We start from the raw sequence: 17894 nt of genomic DNA on the forward strand, positions 1-17894 counted from the left end.
GGCAGAACTGTAGAGTTGACAGGACTTGTCAGTGTGGGTATAGGAAAAGAGAAAGCAAGGAATCAGATGAATGGAATAGAGGAGGATGTATGAAATCAATCAAGAGTTCTATTTTGGCCAAAATAAGTTTGAGATGCCTATTAAAATCCAAACAGATAAGCCAACTGGATAGGGACATGTAAGTCTAGTACTTAGTAAAGACATAAGGGCTGGAAATATCAGTTTGGGACAGACAGGCATATAGATTAAACACAGAGAAAGCTGTGCCTTTTCCAACTCCACACAACCTCTGTTCCCTAGAAAACATGATTCCGGCAGTGAGGGACCTATTTTCCCATTAAATACTAAAAACAGGCTCAAATAACATGGAAATGCCAGAAATTAGCCCAGGGTTCTAATTGTCCTAATCCAACACGAAGGAAATAGAACAATTCTTTCCACAGAAGTCTTCTGAGATTCTACCATCAGCCACAACTGCCAACTATTCAATTTAAAGAAAATTAATGGGAAATTATAGGGTATTTGCGTTACAAAATCAATGCTAAGGACCCCATTTCCTACCGCCGTCATCCGGGCTTTACGCAAATAGGTGAGAAGGTCTCCTCCTTCCATCAGTTCCAAGATAATGTACTGGGGTTCGTTCAGCAGACAAACTCCAAGCTGTCTCAGAATGTTGGGATGATTGAACTTGCTAAAAGGTGGAAAGAGATGGGCAAGATGACATGACAGCGAATGAAGTCCTGGCTGATGATCTTTATGGAATAGAGCAATTCTTCATTTATAGTTTCCTTTGAAACCTCTGATTTTTTTTTCTCTAATAAATGAAACCCTCTTTTTCTAAGTGCTGGGTTGTGGACTTGCCTTACGGAGGTAACATGGCAACCCCTAGTGGCCAACGCATATGGATAGAATAGGGTGAGTTTTCAAATATTTTATGTTTTGGAAAAGAAAGCAATTTTAACTAACAGCCTCCTTCAAAAGATATTTGAAAACATTATGTTTTTGGTCATCACAAGTATGAAATATTATTCTCTCCATTTTAGAGAAACAATTCAGACACGCAGGTTGGGCTACAACTCTTTTCCCAAGATGTCAAAGCAAGTAAGCCCTGATCTAATGATTAGAACCCACAGCTCGGGACTCCATCGACCACTGCCTCACATCCTCCCTTTAAGCTGTCTTTGAGCAGTTTTCACGACCGTTAACTGACCCTAACCTTGAAGACAATTTACCAAGACAAGGGATATTTTCGCTGACATCGTTGTACTTCAGAGAACACTCCCTTACTTGGTCTACTTGACTCATTATCACGCATTTAGAAAAACATAAGCATGTTTACAGCTAAACAGCTTCAGAACAGCTTCACTTGCAAAACATGCTTCTTATTGAAGGTAAAAGGAAGAAAGACCTTTCGCCTGAGGACTGCCTGCACCCCGGCTCAGGAGACTAGCTTCCAGTCAATACTTGTCACTACAGACCCATTTCCATTTAAACTTCAGCCATGTTTATTTTGGGCATGACCTATTACATCAAGTCATTTTGAATGTTAAAAATCCATTACATCAAGGTCATCATTTCACAATGTACATAAATATCGAATCTATGATGCACACCTGAAACTAATATGATATTGTATGCCAATTATACTTCAATTAAAAAAAAAAAAGATTTAATCCCACCAATCAGATGTAAAAGCTTCCTACTCAAATCAAGGGAAAATTACTTCAGCGCTGCCCTGATACCTCATCAGATGTGCCTCCTTCAGGAATTCAATCTTTTCCTGGTCTGTGGAGCCCTTCTTCAAAGTCTGTGCAACATAAAAACAAGCCAGGAGTCAGTATCACAGGCCTTTCTGTGAGCCCAGGGGTTAATGGAAACAATCTTTGTTTTGTTTTGTCACACCCGCTCTGAAAGCTGGAAATGGATAAGGGTGGTGCACGTGCGTGTGCTCTGTAAACGTAAAAGTTAGCCCGTGTTATTGCTAGTCTTTGAGTAGGAAAACCTGATAGATAAAAGATGTAGTAATATTAACACAAAGCCCCTCCAAAATAGAGAAATTTTAAAAAGAGACCAAATTTGGCATTTGGGCCAATTTCTTAATTTTCAGTTTTCTACTCGATATCTGTTGCCCCCTGCTTCCTTGCTCACAATACCCTAATTTCTTTCTTAGAGGCAAGGTGCCCGGTCCCAGACAATTGGTCCAAGCTAATCATGAAAATCGTGCTCTGCAGTTCTTCAGCCTCCCTTGCAAATAGGGGTGGTCATGTGACTCAGTTCTGGTCAGTGAGATGTAAGGGAAAAACTGCTGAGGGGGAGAGAAGCTTGTGGAATACTTTTACTTTCCTGAACATATACATCTAACACCATCCACCGCCCTCTTCCTGGCCTGAATGGAGATGTGATGCCTGATTCTTTGGCAACCATCTTGGGACCATGAGGCACACACAGTACAAAGTCAAAAGAATTTCAGATATACTGGGTTCTGACCTGACACAGTACTGCACCAAAGCCAGCAGTCACCTTGCTATATGAGAAAAATAAACACTTGTTTAAACCAGTTGAGGAGTAAGTTAAAGGACTATTAAATGATATCATTTGGAAATGGAGAGAAACTTGCCAACTTTTCTGGTTGTACAGCCCACCCTCAGAGTAATAAATTTCTAACAAGGAGTGCTTGGGATATTGCTCAATTACATAAAAGACTTATCACCGTTTTATCAAAAGAAAGCTTTACAAAAATAGGAGAGTTTTAGCTTCCCTAAAACTACATTAAATACATCCTGATGAACAATTGTGTAGTACAGGAGTCAGCGAACTACAGCTGAAGACTAATTCCAGCCTGTCACCTATCTCTGTATAGCTTGTAATCTGAAAATAGTTGTTACATTTTTATTTTATTTTTTCCAGCTTTATTGAGGTATAATTGATGTTACATTTTGAAATGGTTGGAAAAAGTAAAATGAAAAGAAGAATAATTCATAACACATGAAAATGACATGAAATTCAAATTTCAGTCTTCATAAGTATAGTTTTACTGGAAGACGACGACACTCATTTGTTTACATATGGACTATGCCTGGTTTCTCACTGCAATGGCGGAGCTGTGTAATTACAGCTGACACCGTATGGCCAGCAAGCCTACAATAGTTACTATCTGCCCTAGTACCTAGTACCTAGTACCTAGCTCCCTGAGGATGTGCCTTACAACCCTAGTTCTCTTATAGTATGTTTGAAGGGAAAAACTGTCTGCCAGGCCTTAGCTAATTAGTACCCTTAGCGGTAATGAGTAATTACAGAATTTATGTAGGAAATGGAAAAAGAAAACCTGATTTCTATAGCCATGGGTAGGTTTCTACCTTATACTACTTCTAAAATGAAGATCCCTCATCTTTTGTTATAGTTGGATCCACGTAAATCCATGTAAATATGCTGACACAACATGTTGAGGAGTGGAAAGAGCCACATTACCTTCACTGCTACTTTCGTCTCTCCACTTCCAGCTCCTAGGATGTCCACGGCGGTCCCCTCATACACCTCTCCAAAGGCCCCACTTCCCAACAAGAGGCGTAGAGTCAGTTTTTCCCGAGGGAAGGCGGGAAGACTTTCAATCTCCTCTTGGGTCGGAAGAGTACTGGAAAATAACAATGCTTTTGGTCTCCCAAAATGCGTATGGTTTACAAGCTGGTGTTGGTGTTAGTGTTTGAGACAGAAAGAATATGAGAAAGACAAGTCTCATGGCTTTGCAACACTGTAATGCGTTCTATGTGATACAGTGATGTGGAATTTTGCGTTCCTATTTCTTCTCTATTCCATCACCCAGAATATTCCTTCCCTATTCCAAAACCCAGACAGACCATGTCACTTTGCTTTAGACAGCTTCATTTTGACAGAAACATACCTGTGTGTGCATTGCCTCAAGATTTTTTTGCTGTAACTTGTTTTGTTAAAGTTATCAGTGTCTTCAGGTTACCAATTTGTGTAAAAAGCTATTGCAAACTAGTAGTAAATACATCTGGGTTTATGAGCTAAAAAGCGTTCACACACCTGATCTCTTATGTAAAACAAAATTTACCATGACCTCAAAAATCAACTCCATCTCCATCAGGTTAACTTTTAGAAAGCCAAGCTTCTCACTTGGAACATTAACAGGTAAAAAAATGCATTTGCATTGAAAATGCTTTGAGTTTTTAAAAGAGAATCTTGAAATCAGATGTGCTAAGTAATTTCTCAAGGAAAAGCCACCTCTGAACAGCTAATTTTGATCACTTCTCTTCTTCAAATCCTTCCTTTTTACATTTTGAATTATAAATTTCAAGGCCTATGACAATGTGATTCCTTTTTACATATTATAGGGTCTTGTATAAAAAGATATTTAAATATTTTCTTTAATTATTATGACTACAGAAGTTCAAAACTCATCTGTCTTAAAGAGTTTTTGTAGGCAATCACCATACAACTTGTGAAAACAGAATAAGATTGACTTAACAGCACACGCGCAAGACCCTTGGAATTCCTCTCTTCCATTTGCCTCCAGTTGACCCAATCATGTTACCATCTACTCTCTTCAACATAGTATTTATCTCCCTGTTTCATTTATTTTTGAATAACATGATAAAATACTGGAAAACAACTAATTTTTGCTTATTTTCCTCAGGATAGGATAACCATATAATTGCCTTCCATCCCAGGTCACATTTGGGAGTAGAGGGGGTGTTATTAATAATTATGCCAGAATAATGGGCATAAACCAGAACAATCCTGGGCCACACAGGATCCACGGGCACACTCTTTGTAGTTGCCCACTCTTCATCTAGGTGCCCCATAATCATGGCCCCAGTTACGCACTGTATCGCATAGCAGGCATTAGCCAGTCCCACTCCAGCTGCCAGACCTCGCAGCTCTGCCAATTCTTTGTCTTCGTTTATGAGAACTGTTAGCCCTTCCTTGGGAGTTTTTAGCTTCTTCAATCTTCTATGCCAGACTATAAAGAAAAAGGACATAATTTACAAAGTAAAACATTCCTTCCTTTTCCCTTTAGGAAACGTTAACAATGCACGTAAAAAGTTTATATATATAAGAACACTATTGGTGGAATAACAGAACTTGACTGAAACCTATGTCTGTAATAAAAAAACTAATTAATCCAGGTACAAAGCCATATAAAAACATATAACTTATACCACCTCACTTTTCATCTCACGTCTCAGTCACTTAACATATTTCTAATCACTATTATAAACAAGTTGAAGTCCCTTATATCAGAACTTATTTCTCAAAATCCCCCATAAACTAGATTCAAAGTAAACCAAAACAAATGTGTGTAATAATTACTAGTGAAACAAATTCATTTGTGAGTCCATGTATGTCCAGGTTACACTCCCCAGTAGACCTAAGGAATGCTTTCGGTATAAGGGCACACTTTCATTAAAAAGTGCAGAGTGTAAGAGTGTATATCCATTGTTGTTCGTATACACATACTCAAACACACACAAAAAATCATTAGAATGAAACCCACCAAATGTTACAGTGGTCCTCCCTAGTTAGAGAATCATGAGAGATTTGTCTTCTTCATACAAGGAACAAAAATTATTTTTATGATCATAAAGATGTGATTTTTTTGAAGATTAAAACACAATTATGTCAATAAGATCACTCATCTATACTAGAATATTGGCTCAGAAGTTGAAAACAGCAAGGATGCTTTGTGAGATTATCATTAAAATTTCAACTTTATTCCACAGGAGTTTCTGTATCCAACAGGTTAGTTTACTCAAGTCAAATTCCATCTGTGGGACCCCACGAGGAAAGATCTTAAGTACCTTTGCTGGCGTAATTTTTCAAACCTGAAAAGCTCTCACTACCCTCTTCATTTTTAAAGGTCCAGCTTAAGGGCCCACATCCTAAGTGACACTGTCTGAGACCTCTGCAACCTCGGCTGATCTCTCATCTCTGAATTTATAAGACCAATTGTGGTTGTCCATTAGCACTTCTATTTACTGTCTTGTACATTTCATATACTATTACCTTTTTCCGTTGTTTAACACATACCTCACGACTTATCTTTACACACAGGTATGTCTTACCTCCCTCCTTTAATGGCAAGATCCCGAGGTCAGCAATTGTATTTTGCTGTTTTATATTTTCCTCTGCTCCCAGCATAAGGCTAATGTTACAAATTAGACATGACCACTCACCAAAGCAAAGGCTGTCAATGCTTATTTTTAAAGCCTTGTTTCAACTAAGTATGATAGATGAGAGCCCTCAGCACAATACAAATTTTAAAACAATTGCAACTTTTCACGATTTTAATAACTCAATCTTTCCTCATGCATTCGCACACTCCTACTAATAAAACCACATGCACCGCTGCTAAAAGCAAAGAACCGAATTAGCTTAGCTATACTCAAAAATCCATGAGTTCCAAAGGGAATAAAGACCTTTAAGTCCTGAGAAAGTCAGCTATCCATAGGATGTCTTGAAAGCACAATAGGTTGTCTGAAATTATCTCATGTTCATCCACTAGAGTTACGGGTTTAAACAATGGTGATATACAAGTAGGCTAGCAAAGGTCAGATGAAGTATTCTTCAAGTAATACTCCTTCCCAGTAGGAAAGCAGACAAGCAGTCAAGCCTATATGCCAACTGCCAAATATACTGCAGTCCTATGGGTAATTCTGGAGGGGCTGGCTTAGTGGCAAAACATCAGCTGTGCAATACTTAGACTCGCTGGAACCACAGGTTAAAATCCCATCAGGGTCAGCTGAAATTTTTAGCTTTCCAAGTTAGCTGAAGGAGTTCCAGATAGTATCTGGGTGGAATCTGTGAAAAGAAAACTCAATTCAACTTTCAGTGTGCTCTCTAATAGCTTATGACTCCGATCAGCGTAGGGAAAGAACAAGATTTAGAACACAGTGAAATACTGGCTTTTTTTTATCCTGAGAGAGTTCAATCTCATGTTTGTAACTTTTCCTTAAAATTTTCCTTCTAACTTTCGCTTATTTATGAAAAAAAGAAGCCACAATTTCCTGAATATGTGCTTGAGTCTTCTTTTCTGGTAAGTATCATGCCTTTCCTGTAATGCTTCAGCATGTCAGGGACTCATTAATAATGATAGGGTGACCATACATCTTATAATCCAAACCAGGGTGCCTTAGGGACCAAAAAAGAGTGCTATTAATGTTTATGCTGAAACGATAGGAAAGAACCAGAATGTATGACCACTATGATAACCCTATAGGCCCAATACTTGACCAACCCTTTTGGGGATGTCACTGTATTTTCTGATCATTAAAGTAAATCTAAAAAAAAAACCAAAGACTTATAGGATTAACGCGTTAGTATAAAATGAATAGTGGGAAACAGCCAGTTTTCTATCTACCTAATCTAATTCTTCTGCTTTCTTGGTCATTTATAAATGAGCAGGGATTTGAAATAAGCAGGTCAGATGTCTGAAAGCAGGAGTGGGTCTTACAAGCCAGAAATGGATCTTCTGCAAAAGAGGCTCTGCTTATTCCAAACCAGGCTGTCTGCCTGGAGACCCAAACTATCCCGTCCAAGGATTGTCACTGGTCTCTCATTAATCCTATGCTGTTTTTACACCCAGAGTTATTTTTCTTTTACTTATTTCAAACTAGTAGCCACAAAACACATGTTATATAGCCAATCAGAAACAAACACTGTTTTAAAGAATATTAAAGCTGGGCAAGTAGCTTTATCTAAAGTACACCATGACGTGTAAATACAGATGTATTTTTCATAAAATTGTTCTCCCTAGATCCAGAAAACAATTTATAGAAGTTAGTGGTTATGAAAGTATAGTGAACGGTAACAATGTGAATTTCATGAATTTGTTTTATACAGGAGATTAAGTAAACTAAGATAAATCAATTAGTATGATCAAGTAAACAGTTTATTACCTATTTTTAAAAACTTATTTTACTTACCAAAGGTCAGTGGGATTATAAAAACCAGAAATATTCCAATTATAATCGTAAGTATAAAGCTTGTTTCTGGTATCCAAAAACCATCTAATGAAACAAATGAGAAAAAGAAATTAACCCACAGCATACGGCTATATAGTCCCAGTGATATGCCTGATACATCAGAGCTAGCTCCTACCAGATTTTTGCAAGCCAGTTGTTAAACTATGTACCTTGAAATAATCTATGGTGAGAGTATTTATATCATGGGAAATCAAAGTCAAGGTTGTTTTTTTTCAAAGAGCTGGTTTATCAACACACCATTGGGATATACCCACCCAGTCTTCCCGTTTAGAGGGACAGAGAAAACATGTATAATCTTTTAATGAATGTGGGACGAAGAAGTCTCAGTCTTCATATGTTATATCACTGGGATTACTATTTCTTCTGTAACATTTTCATACATATTTAATTCCATGGGCGTTAAACTGAGAAATATTAACATGGAAGCATGGTACCTTCTCTCATGTAGTTTCAGTTGAGTAGAGAAGACAAGTATGCAGACCAGAACTTGGCAGACTGGGGCCTTTGGGCTAAAACTGGTACAGCCTGACTTTGTACTGCCCATGAGCTAAGAATGATTTTTACATTTTTAAAGTATTAGTTTTAAAAGAAGAAGAATATGCTACAGAGATCAAATGTAGCCTGCAAAGTCTAAAATATTTAGTATTTGGATCTTTTCAGAAGAAGTTTGCCAAGCTTTCATCCAAATAACTAACTACAATACAAATAATAGTGATGTAAGTTTTATATAGAATAATTGGCTCTGTGTGTGTAGAATGCAATAATTCATTTGCCTAAGAAGCATCAGTTAAGCATCATGACGGGTTCATTTAAGATAGGCCTTGAAAGATGAGAAGAATTGCAATTGACAGAAAGTGAGGGAAAGGAAATCCCAGCTAAGGGGCCAAATGATAGGTGGTGGGAACCTGCATTCTAGGGTGAAGGAAACTAAGGCTGAAACTTATGTCATAAAAGCTTTGTGTCAGTCTGATATGGCTACAGCATAGGAATAAATATCGGGAAAGATGAATCACAATTGGAGGACAAATCACAGAACATCCTAAATGCCACACAAAAGTTGGTCTTGATTCTGAAGGTAGTGAATGGAGAGCCATTTGGGGCATTTCAAAGCAAGGTTAAGTGATCCGGCTTGTGCTTCAGCTAGATTAACTGTCAGCTGTGTGATTAAGCCAAGAGCACAGGCAAGAAATGATAGCTTAAATTAGGAAAGCCAAAGTGGAAATAGGAAAGCAGAAACTCATCAGACAGAAATCAAAATGGTAAATCAACAGAATTTGGTGACTAAGAAGAGGGAAAAACCAAATATGGTACTGAGATTTCTAGCCCGTGTGATTAGAAATATGATGGATCATAAACTAAAACAGGATACACAGTGGAAAATAGAGATACTGGAGAACAGACAAAGTATAGTTTTAGGCCTGTTTTGTGTAAGATGAGAGTACCAGGCCAGGATAATAAGGTTGGATAAAGACCAGACTGTGGACAGCCTTGGAAGCCTATCTAGGAGCACGGACCTTGATGTGGCAGGCATTAAGGAGTAGCTGATTATTGCTGAGGAGAAAAATGACATGATGATGTTGACGTTTTAGGAAGACCACTGCAGATGAAATGAATAGTTCGATAGTTCAGATGATAAGTTATACAGTCACCCAATTTACTCCTAAAGTTAACAATGTACTTATCTTTTCCCCTGAATCTCTGCATAATAAGTTAGTACGTAGACAGACATGGTACCATACCTCCAGCTAATGGAATATTCTCACTGATTCCACTATATTCACCAAATCCCAGAGTATTTGCAGCTACTACTCGGAACTGAAATGTTCCTTTCAGGTTTTTGGACTTCCATGTGCAAATGCTACTGCAAGATCCATTAAATGCCATCGTCCACATTAAATTCTGCTTCTGTGAATCATTTGAAGTACCCTTTCTGCAAAAGAAAGAGCAAAATTTTAAATACAGAAAATATATGAGACAACATATGTGTTATTTCTAGAAGCTCATGTATCATTTTAATGACAGCACTCCAGAGCGTCTCCTATTGCACACTCTACCCTTGATCTCATTCCTTTCACATGGTTTGGCTACAGAACACAGCATCGTCTTATAAAGTCATCCCAGCAATGCATGGAGCCAACCTACTCAGCCCATGAGGAAAATAATGAATAATCAGTGGCCAAGAGAAAGCTGAAGAGCCTTTTCCTACTATCAGAATGTGTAAAATTGCTTCACAGTTCCAAATACAGAACACAATCATTCCATAATTTTTAACTGGAAATTTTCTATTTTTCTTAATTCTCAGTCTCTATGCCATCTGTAGCTTACATATACATATCTGGATAAAATAAAACGCAGGTCATAAAATTGGTAAGGACAGTGTAATAGTTTGGCTACCAAGGTTATTGTTATATCTGAAATTCCCAGGTTCATTCCTTCCTTTTGTATTGGCCTATACTCTACCTCAAAGTCAGTCCATGTTATTCTTCATATGAAATGTGGAAAGAGCACAGGAGATGGGTTCAAAAGACGTGACTGGAATGGTTTTTACCAGAATCACCTGCTGAAGGTAAGCTCAAGGCCTTCCAGTTCTGACAATGAACTTTTCAAGTCTGAACCTTTTCAGACTGCAACAGTTTTAGGACTTGGTGCCCACCCACAGCAAGCTCAGGGATATGTAAAGGAAGTTCTGCTCCTACTAATGAGTGGTCGTCCTGAAAGAGCAACAAGGACAGTGAAGGCTGAGCCTCTGGGGGACAGGAAATGGGCAAGAACGTGAAGAGGATCAGGGCAGCAGAGTTGGTCACAACTGTTACCAGGAGCTAATGACCATCCTAGGAACCATCCTGAATAAAGCTTTATGACACAGTGTTTTTGTACATTTTGTGAAGTCTCATGTTAGGTATTGGGAATTTCATTGTTCAACCCAAACAACTGTGATCCCAAAAAAAAGGAACTCTTAAAAGTTTATAAAATGGTTCTTCACAATTATTGGCCTTTGAGGAAGAGAAGGAAGAATTCTGACATTGGTTGAGCATCTTCTATTTACAACACAACACACTGGTACTTTTCATATGTTATTTCATTTCACAGAGTCTTCGCAACAACCTATACAGGTAGAGATTATAACCCCATTTTACAGATGAGGAAACTTAAGTTCAGAAAAGGAAGAAAACAGAGGCCAGCCCAGTGGCACAGCGGTTAAGTTTGCATGTTCCGCTTCAGTGGCCCAGGGTTTGCTGGTTCGGATCCTGGGTGCGGACCTATGCACCACTTGTCAAGCCATGCTGTGGCAGGTGTCCCACATATAAAGTAGAGGATTATGGGCAGGGATGTTAGCCGAGGGCCAGTCTTCCTCAGCAAAAAGAGGAGGATTGGTGGCAGATGTTAGCTTAGGGCTAATCTCCCTCAAAAAACAAAAGGAAGAAAACAAAGATTTAAACAGGGTCTGTGTGCTGGGTTGAATAGTGTCCTCCCAAAATTCATACCCACCCAGCCCCAGTGAATGTAACCTTGTTTGGAAATAGGGTCTTTTCAGATGTAATCAAGTTAAAATGAGGTCAATACTGAGGTAGGGTAGGTTCAAATCCAAGGAAGGGTGCCCTCTCAAGAAAACAGAAATTTGGGCTCAGACACACACGGGGGAACACAGACACACAAAGGGAGAACACCATGTGACAACAGAACCAGAGAGTGGAGTGATGCATCGACAAGCCAAGGATGGCCAGCAATCACCAGAAGCGAAGAAGAGGCAAAGAAGAATTCTTCCCTAGAAGCTTCAGAGGGAGTATGGTCCTGCCAACACCTTGATTTCAGACTCTTAGTCTCCAGAACTCTGAAAGAATAAATGTCTATTGGTTTAAGCCACCCATTTGATGGTACTTTGTCATAGCAGCCCTAGGAAACTTAGACAGTCTGTTTAGCTTCCAAGTTCATGCACTTTGCACAACCACTGCCTCTGCACCATCAGCGAGTACACCAGGACTAACTAGAGTGTCCTGACTGAAGAGGTTACTTTGAGATACTGAAGGCACAGAAATTCATTCTATTATGGCGTGGTACCTGTCCTGAAGCTACAGACTTGAGGCAAGAAAATGCAAAGTATTTATGGAGCTATGCACTCCGTAATAGGGTCCTAGCAAAACTGTGGTGTGGCCTGGCTGGTGAACATGACAGTCACAGACTACCAAGGCCATTCTCTAGATCAGAATGTATTTCACTCTGCATGAAAAACAGGAACAGACATTTCAAAGTTTCAGTTAGAAATGTGGCCAAAGTAATTCTCTAGCATGAGCAAGAAAATTTTTTAAGGTTATGGGAATGCCAGAGCAAGACGAAGCAAAAATAGACGTAAAGCTCAAGTTGCCAGGACTATAATTATGGAAGTGACTTTTGTCCTTGGAGTGTCTTAAAAGATGGCTTCATAGTCCCGTGAGGGGAGTGTCTGTGGAATTTGGAATTCTCCCTTCAAGTTGGCATGAAATCAGTTCATCTCAGCCAGTTATGATTCACAGAGCTCCCCATGCTGGCCGCATCTGAGGTTGCATATTTTCATCAGCTGCATGGTTTCCATGGAAGGCACACTTTCAGGCCCTGGGAACACACTACAAAGGGTAATCTTCAAGAGCTGGAGAATGCTGTGTGACCTCTACGCGTCAGACCGTTTCAGACTTTGACCCGATTTTACATTCTGAAAAACACCTACCTCATTTTCAATTCTCACCAGACATTATTCATCTGACTAAAACAAATTATCCTCAGAAATTCACTTATATATCATCATCTAACATCAAACATCAGCTCAGTTTCTTGAACAGAATAGATATTAAGTAAATATTACTTGCATGCTCTAATGATTGAATTATTTCCATAAAATTTTGACAGGTAGTTGCAGATTTCTGAGAAGAATGATGTGATCTGCCCTATAATTGGAGTGTCAAGGCTGACCGCTAGTAATTTGAGCAAGGAATGTAAGCATGCACGCAAGGTCCTTAAACTAAGGATCTTTCATGTTTATTTACAGATGCATATTCATAAATATTCTTAATTGTGATCTAATAATACCTTAAACTTAAATGTTTAGCCCTTTGTAGTTTACAAAGCACCTGTACGAACAGACCTACCTGACCTCAAGGATGTAGTACATAAGTCGACTTCCATTATCATCAGCTTTTTCCCACTGTATTGAATTTTTACTTCCATCTAATAATTTTGGAATGCCTGGTTTACTTGGGACTCCAGCTTTGGAAACAAAAGAAAATGCTGATTGACATATTAGAAGTATAAAATATTCTGCATAACATCTTTCTATAGAATATATTTACTAAGGAGAAAGTCCAATACATTAAAGAAATATTCAGAAATATTCTCATATGAGTGCATACTTTTAAATGAGCATCTGAGGTTTTTATTAGCTATGGATTAGATGGATTAATGAGAGGAGTAATAATATATCTTTGCTTGACACAAAATAAATGATGCAAATAAAGAAAACTATTATAAGCTTTGGAGCATTTTCGCTTGATTGTTACAGGAATTCTTATAAGGAGTTATGTATACCTTTTAGAACACTAATTTAATATACTTTCTAGATTTTTTATTTTTAGCAACCGGAATATAGTAGTCAGTAAGTAAATATTTGCGGAACACTCAGTAACACTTTTCATTTAGTTCTCACTACAAAATATCCCAGCTAGACAGGAAATCAGAATATCAAAAGCCAACATAATTTGGCTCAGTTCACGATCCTGCCACACCAGGTCAGTGTTCTCTCCTTACTGCCTGTAAGGACTCCTATCTCTTTTCAATTTCTTCACTGAAGCTCTAGAAATAGTAATTTATTCTTTTAAGCAAAATTTCCACCTCTAGGGTTGGTGAAATGTGATGATAAAGGAATTGAGAAACTTGTAGTGTTTTCTGAGTGTTGAGTATCTTAGTACTGACCTTTAGTCTTAAAGCTTTCTGGAAGTGAGATGCTGTTTTCTCCTGTCTTATAAACCACCACTACGCGGACATTGTAGGAAGTATAAGGTTGTAGATCTGTGATGTTACAGACATAAGCAGGACCTTGGCTACATGAAGCTTTGACATTGTAAAATTCATTGTACTTCCACTAGAAAAAGAAGCCTCAATTAACATTTTTGTTTCCTTAAGAAAACTTTCTTATACATAGAAATTCACAAGCATATGGCAAGCAATGAAAACATAAAGTTTACTTTCTGTTAAAAAATGAGTTTCTTTACGAGTATTTGAACCCAAACAGTATCTTCACTACCAACAACCTTTTTTGTTTTTTCTGATAAGCTGTAACTGACTTGAATGACAGTTCTTAAGGTAAGTCCAAGGTGGGACATACATCTCTCACTACATATCCTTGGGGAGGGCTCAGAGCGTGACTTGTTATTTCTAATCATAGACCCTGCCATTAAATCAGGATGGCTAAGAATGCAAATTCACAGCTGAGGGACAATGATTGATCGAAACAATGATACTTTCAATTCCATGGATTTGCTAATTTCAAAATAATATTTTTACATATTTTGATTCTTTAAAGAAGTCCACAATGACTTAAAAGTTTAAACATTCAGTTTTTCCTCCCAAAACTCTCTCCAGACATCCAACCAGCATTTCTTACTTTTATATATAGAAAGCCTAGTTCCCTAAAAGAAGGAAATTTTTGCCCACCCTCTCTCAGCCACTAAGTAGCAAAGTTAGAAGTTAAATACGGGAAATGTCACTTTCATTTCACTTTAGACACTGGGTCTCTAATTACAGCCATCTTAAACTTCTTTCTCTGTGAGATTTATTTTTTAAAAATCTGTATATTTGGACCTTTAATACCTGTATTTGAAAATGGTGATTTTTTTTCAATGTATAAATAGGAAAAGACAGAAGATGTGGCATTTTGTCAAGGGCTCTTAGTGTATTTTCCCCAGTAGAGTTTCCTAAGAAGGTCAGTTTCCATAAATAAACCTTACTTTACATCTCCTTTTTCATTTAGCACTCACAAGGTCATGTCATTTCATTGCATGAACACTTTATATTAGTTTTCTATTCAGTTAGGAATGATTCTTTATAGCACCTTCAGGAAGCGGACCGCCTTGTTATAAAAAAGAAAGGGGAGTGAAAGAAAACAAATGCTGGTGCCAGAGACCTTGCCTGCTAAACTCATAAATGTATCAATTCCACTGAGACATAAAGCCTAATGAAACAGATGCACTGGATCCATAAGATCTGCTCTGAACCCTCCGAGAGAGACAGAGAGAGAGAAAAAAAAATTGACTGTTGGCTCAAAAATTTTAGCCTTTTTTGGTCCTGCGTCCTGAATGATCTACTATAGTAACTACCTTAAGTGGATAGTCTGGATGACCTAATATTCCACACCATCCAGAAATTATCAGAGCTCCTTGGAATGTCAGGGAGATGTTTGACCAAGGGTTCTGCTGGAAAACTGCATTGGCCTTACCACAGCAACAACTATTCTGGGCAGACCACCAGCTTGGAGAGGTGCCACAGGCCACCCTAGGCAATCACAAGGGAGTCGACCTTCCATTTGTCAGAGGCCAACAAGCGCAGGGGTGAAGGCTACCACAGAGGGATTTTCAAATTATTTGGGCGAGGGTGTGGGGGAAACGGTGCAGACTATGATGTCTCAGAGACCGGAACTTCAGAAATGTTTGTTTGGTTCTTGTAGGGATTTCCCCAGACAGCTGAGAAAAATACAATTTTAATGGACTTCCATGAAAAAAAAAATTTACCAAAGTGAAATTACTTGTTTCTCCTCAATCTTAAACTGAATATATTCTTCTATACACTGCTATGATAAAGAATCTGTGGAATTTAAGACCTCGATAGAAATTTAGCTTTGTGCTCTAATTCCCTCATTTTTCATCTAAGGAAATTTTGACAGAAAAGATGAAGACTGGAAGTTTACCCTTTTCTCCATCTTTTCTTTCTAAAAAAAAACATTAATTAGACACGTATTCACCCTCACCACTCACCCTTCAGAGTTTCAATTCAATATTGATTCCCCTCAGAGAATCAATAGGATTATTCCTAGCTGTCCTACCATCATGAGGTAGGTTCAAGTTGCTCAAAGGAGGTAGAACTTTCTGACTAGATGTCACTCAGGAACCCCCTCCGAACACAGCCTTCTACGGTGCTCATCAATTAGTACTTAGCAATGGTCACACATGCAGCAATTACAGCAGCTTACATTTTTAGCTTCATGATTTTCTAAGGGGTCTATCTGAAACCTGTGTGGACGAAGTTTTGAAACAAAAAGTACTGTATGAAAGTCATAAGGACTGAACCACGTGGTCCTTGTCGGCTGTTCTTCTCCCAGACTTTGAGGAGTGGGGTGGGTGACTAATGACTCATATTCCTTCCATGGATAGCACCCAAGTAGGACTGCCGTAGGGATGAATCAGCCCCAGGGTCCTCCTCTGCCTAGCTGGTGATATCTGACTCATCATGGCGCCCGTCTGGGTCTCTGACATCTCATCAGTAACATGAGAGGTTAGAGAGTCATCATTTCTAAGGTCCTTCCCCATTTCATTTATTTGATCTAGGAAATGGACTCTACATCCCTCCCCTTGAATTTAAACTGAACTGCATTAAGCTTACTTAAATAGATGTCCAAAAAGAGACGATCTTTCAATTTCTCCAACTCAGCTGCATTTTTATGAGATGACCATTTTTTTTAAAAGGCAACAAATCATCATAAATATGCTCAAGGGAAAAAGTCCGATGAAACTGTGGCCTTTGGTTTTATCACTGTTTCATATTTTTCATAATTTTTATCTAAAAAGTACAGGATCATAAAAAATACCTTATATAGTAAAATTTTAAACCATCCCGGGAAGCAATTCCATTTTTAAAGAAAAGTGAGGCCACAACTATATTAATTTGTTTTTCAGTTACCACTGAACAAAACCTTATTAAGCAATCTTTACAAATGTGGAGACACAAATATGTAATAGTGAAAATGAAATGTAGCAATTATAAAACAATCCATTCTAAGTGTGTCAATATAAAAATCAATGTAGACTTTCCCTAATAGTGATTTAAGCAGATTAATTGATGCTTTAAAATTCAGTGGATATTTTTATATTGGTTAAAGCAAGAAGATTTTAGATGAGGAACTACTTAAAGTTTACAAGCCAAGATCAAATTAGTTTTGAATAAATTAGTTTTATATTTTACTTCTCTCCTGTTGCTACACAGCCCTTAAATGATTGAAAAAACATTTCTAGACAAGGTTTTGGCTTTCTTATTTGTTCATTTCTTTCATTTTTTTTCATAGAAAACACAAAATTGCTATGGACTTTAAACCAGAGAACCATGTTGATAACGTCTAAACTAAGTAAAATATTATGAAATCAGTAAACCATAACTTATACCCGTTTACACTGAGCCTTTTAAGAGCAAATTAACCTCTTTGGGAATTCTTTCCATCAGAAATTAGTCTAGAGAGCTTACAGCTTCTATGTGCCAAACCCAAATCAAAGAATCTTGTCAAATGTATTGTCACTTTATACAAGAGACATACTCTAGAGATATGAAAAAGGCCTTCCGATTTATTTTATACCAGAAAACAAAGATTTGCATCAAAGTATATGATGAGATCTACCTTCTGGAGTTCAAACCAAAATCTGGTGAGGTTAACGTTAGACGGAGCCTTCCAATCTAATTGCAAACTAGTGTTCCCTGGAACCAAAGCGTAAGGTTTCTCTGGTGTGTCAAACGTTTCGACAGTGACAAGATGACTCTCGGCACACCACATTTCCTCGGCATGGCAGGCCAGAACCTTTTTGTGAAAAAGAACAATTGCTTAATCTTTTCAGAACCTTGTGCTTGAGAATGACAATAAAAGTGCCTAGTACACTGACTGTA

At 38.0% G+C, this 17894-nt stretch overlaps 1 protein-coding gene across 4 annotated transcripts in view; it reads right to left on the bottom strand.

The window, feature by feature from the left end:
* Positions 1-17894, bottom strand: part of ROS1 (ROS proto-oncogene 1, receptor tyrosine kinase) — a 105929-nt gene that overhangs the window by 25436 nt on the left and 62599 nt on the right. For all 4 annotated transcript variants that reach the window (XM_008517930.2, XM_070556894.1, XM_070556897.1 and 1 more), the window contains 9 exons: positions 17632-17808; positions 13944-14112; positions 13124-13241; positions 9743-9933; positions 7944-8027; positions 4846-4981; positions 3469-3631; positions 1743-1807; positions 562-691 (listed from right to left, as the gene is read on the bottom strand). In XM_008517930.2, coding sequence (XP_008516152.2) covers positions 562-691; positions 1743-1807; positions 3469-3631; positions 4846-4981; positions 7944-8027; positions 9743-9933; positions 13124-13241; positions 13944-14112; positions 17632-17808 — 1233 coding nt within the window. The remainder of the gene's footprint in view (positions 1-561; positions 692-1742; positions 1808-3468; positions 3632-4845; positions 4982-7943; positions 8028-9742; positions 9934-13123; positions 13242-13943; positions 14113-17631; positions 17809-17894) is intronic.

The sequence above is a fragment of the Equus przewalskii genome, chromosome 9, assembly GCF_037783145.1.
Source record: "Equus przewalskii isolate Varuska chromosome 9, EquPr2, whole genome shotgun sequence".
Lineage (NCBI taxonomy): Eukaryota > Metazoa > Chordata > Mammalia > Perissodactyla > Equidae > Equus > Equus przewalskii.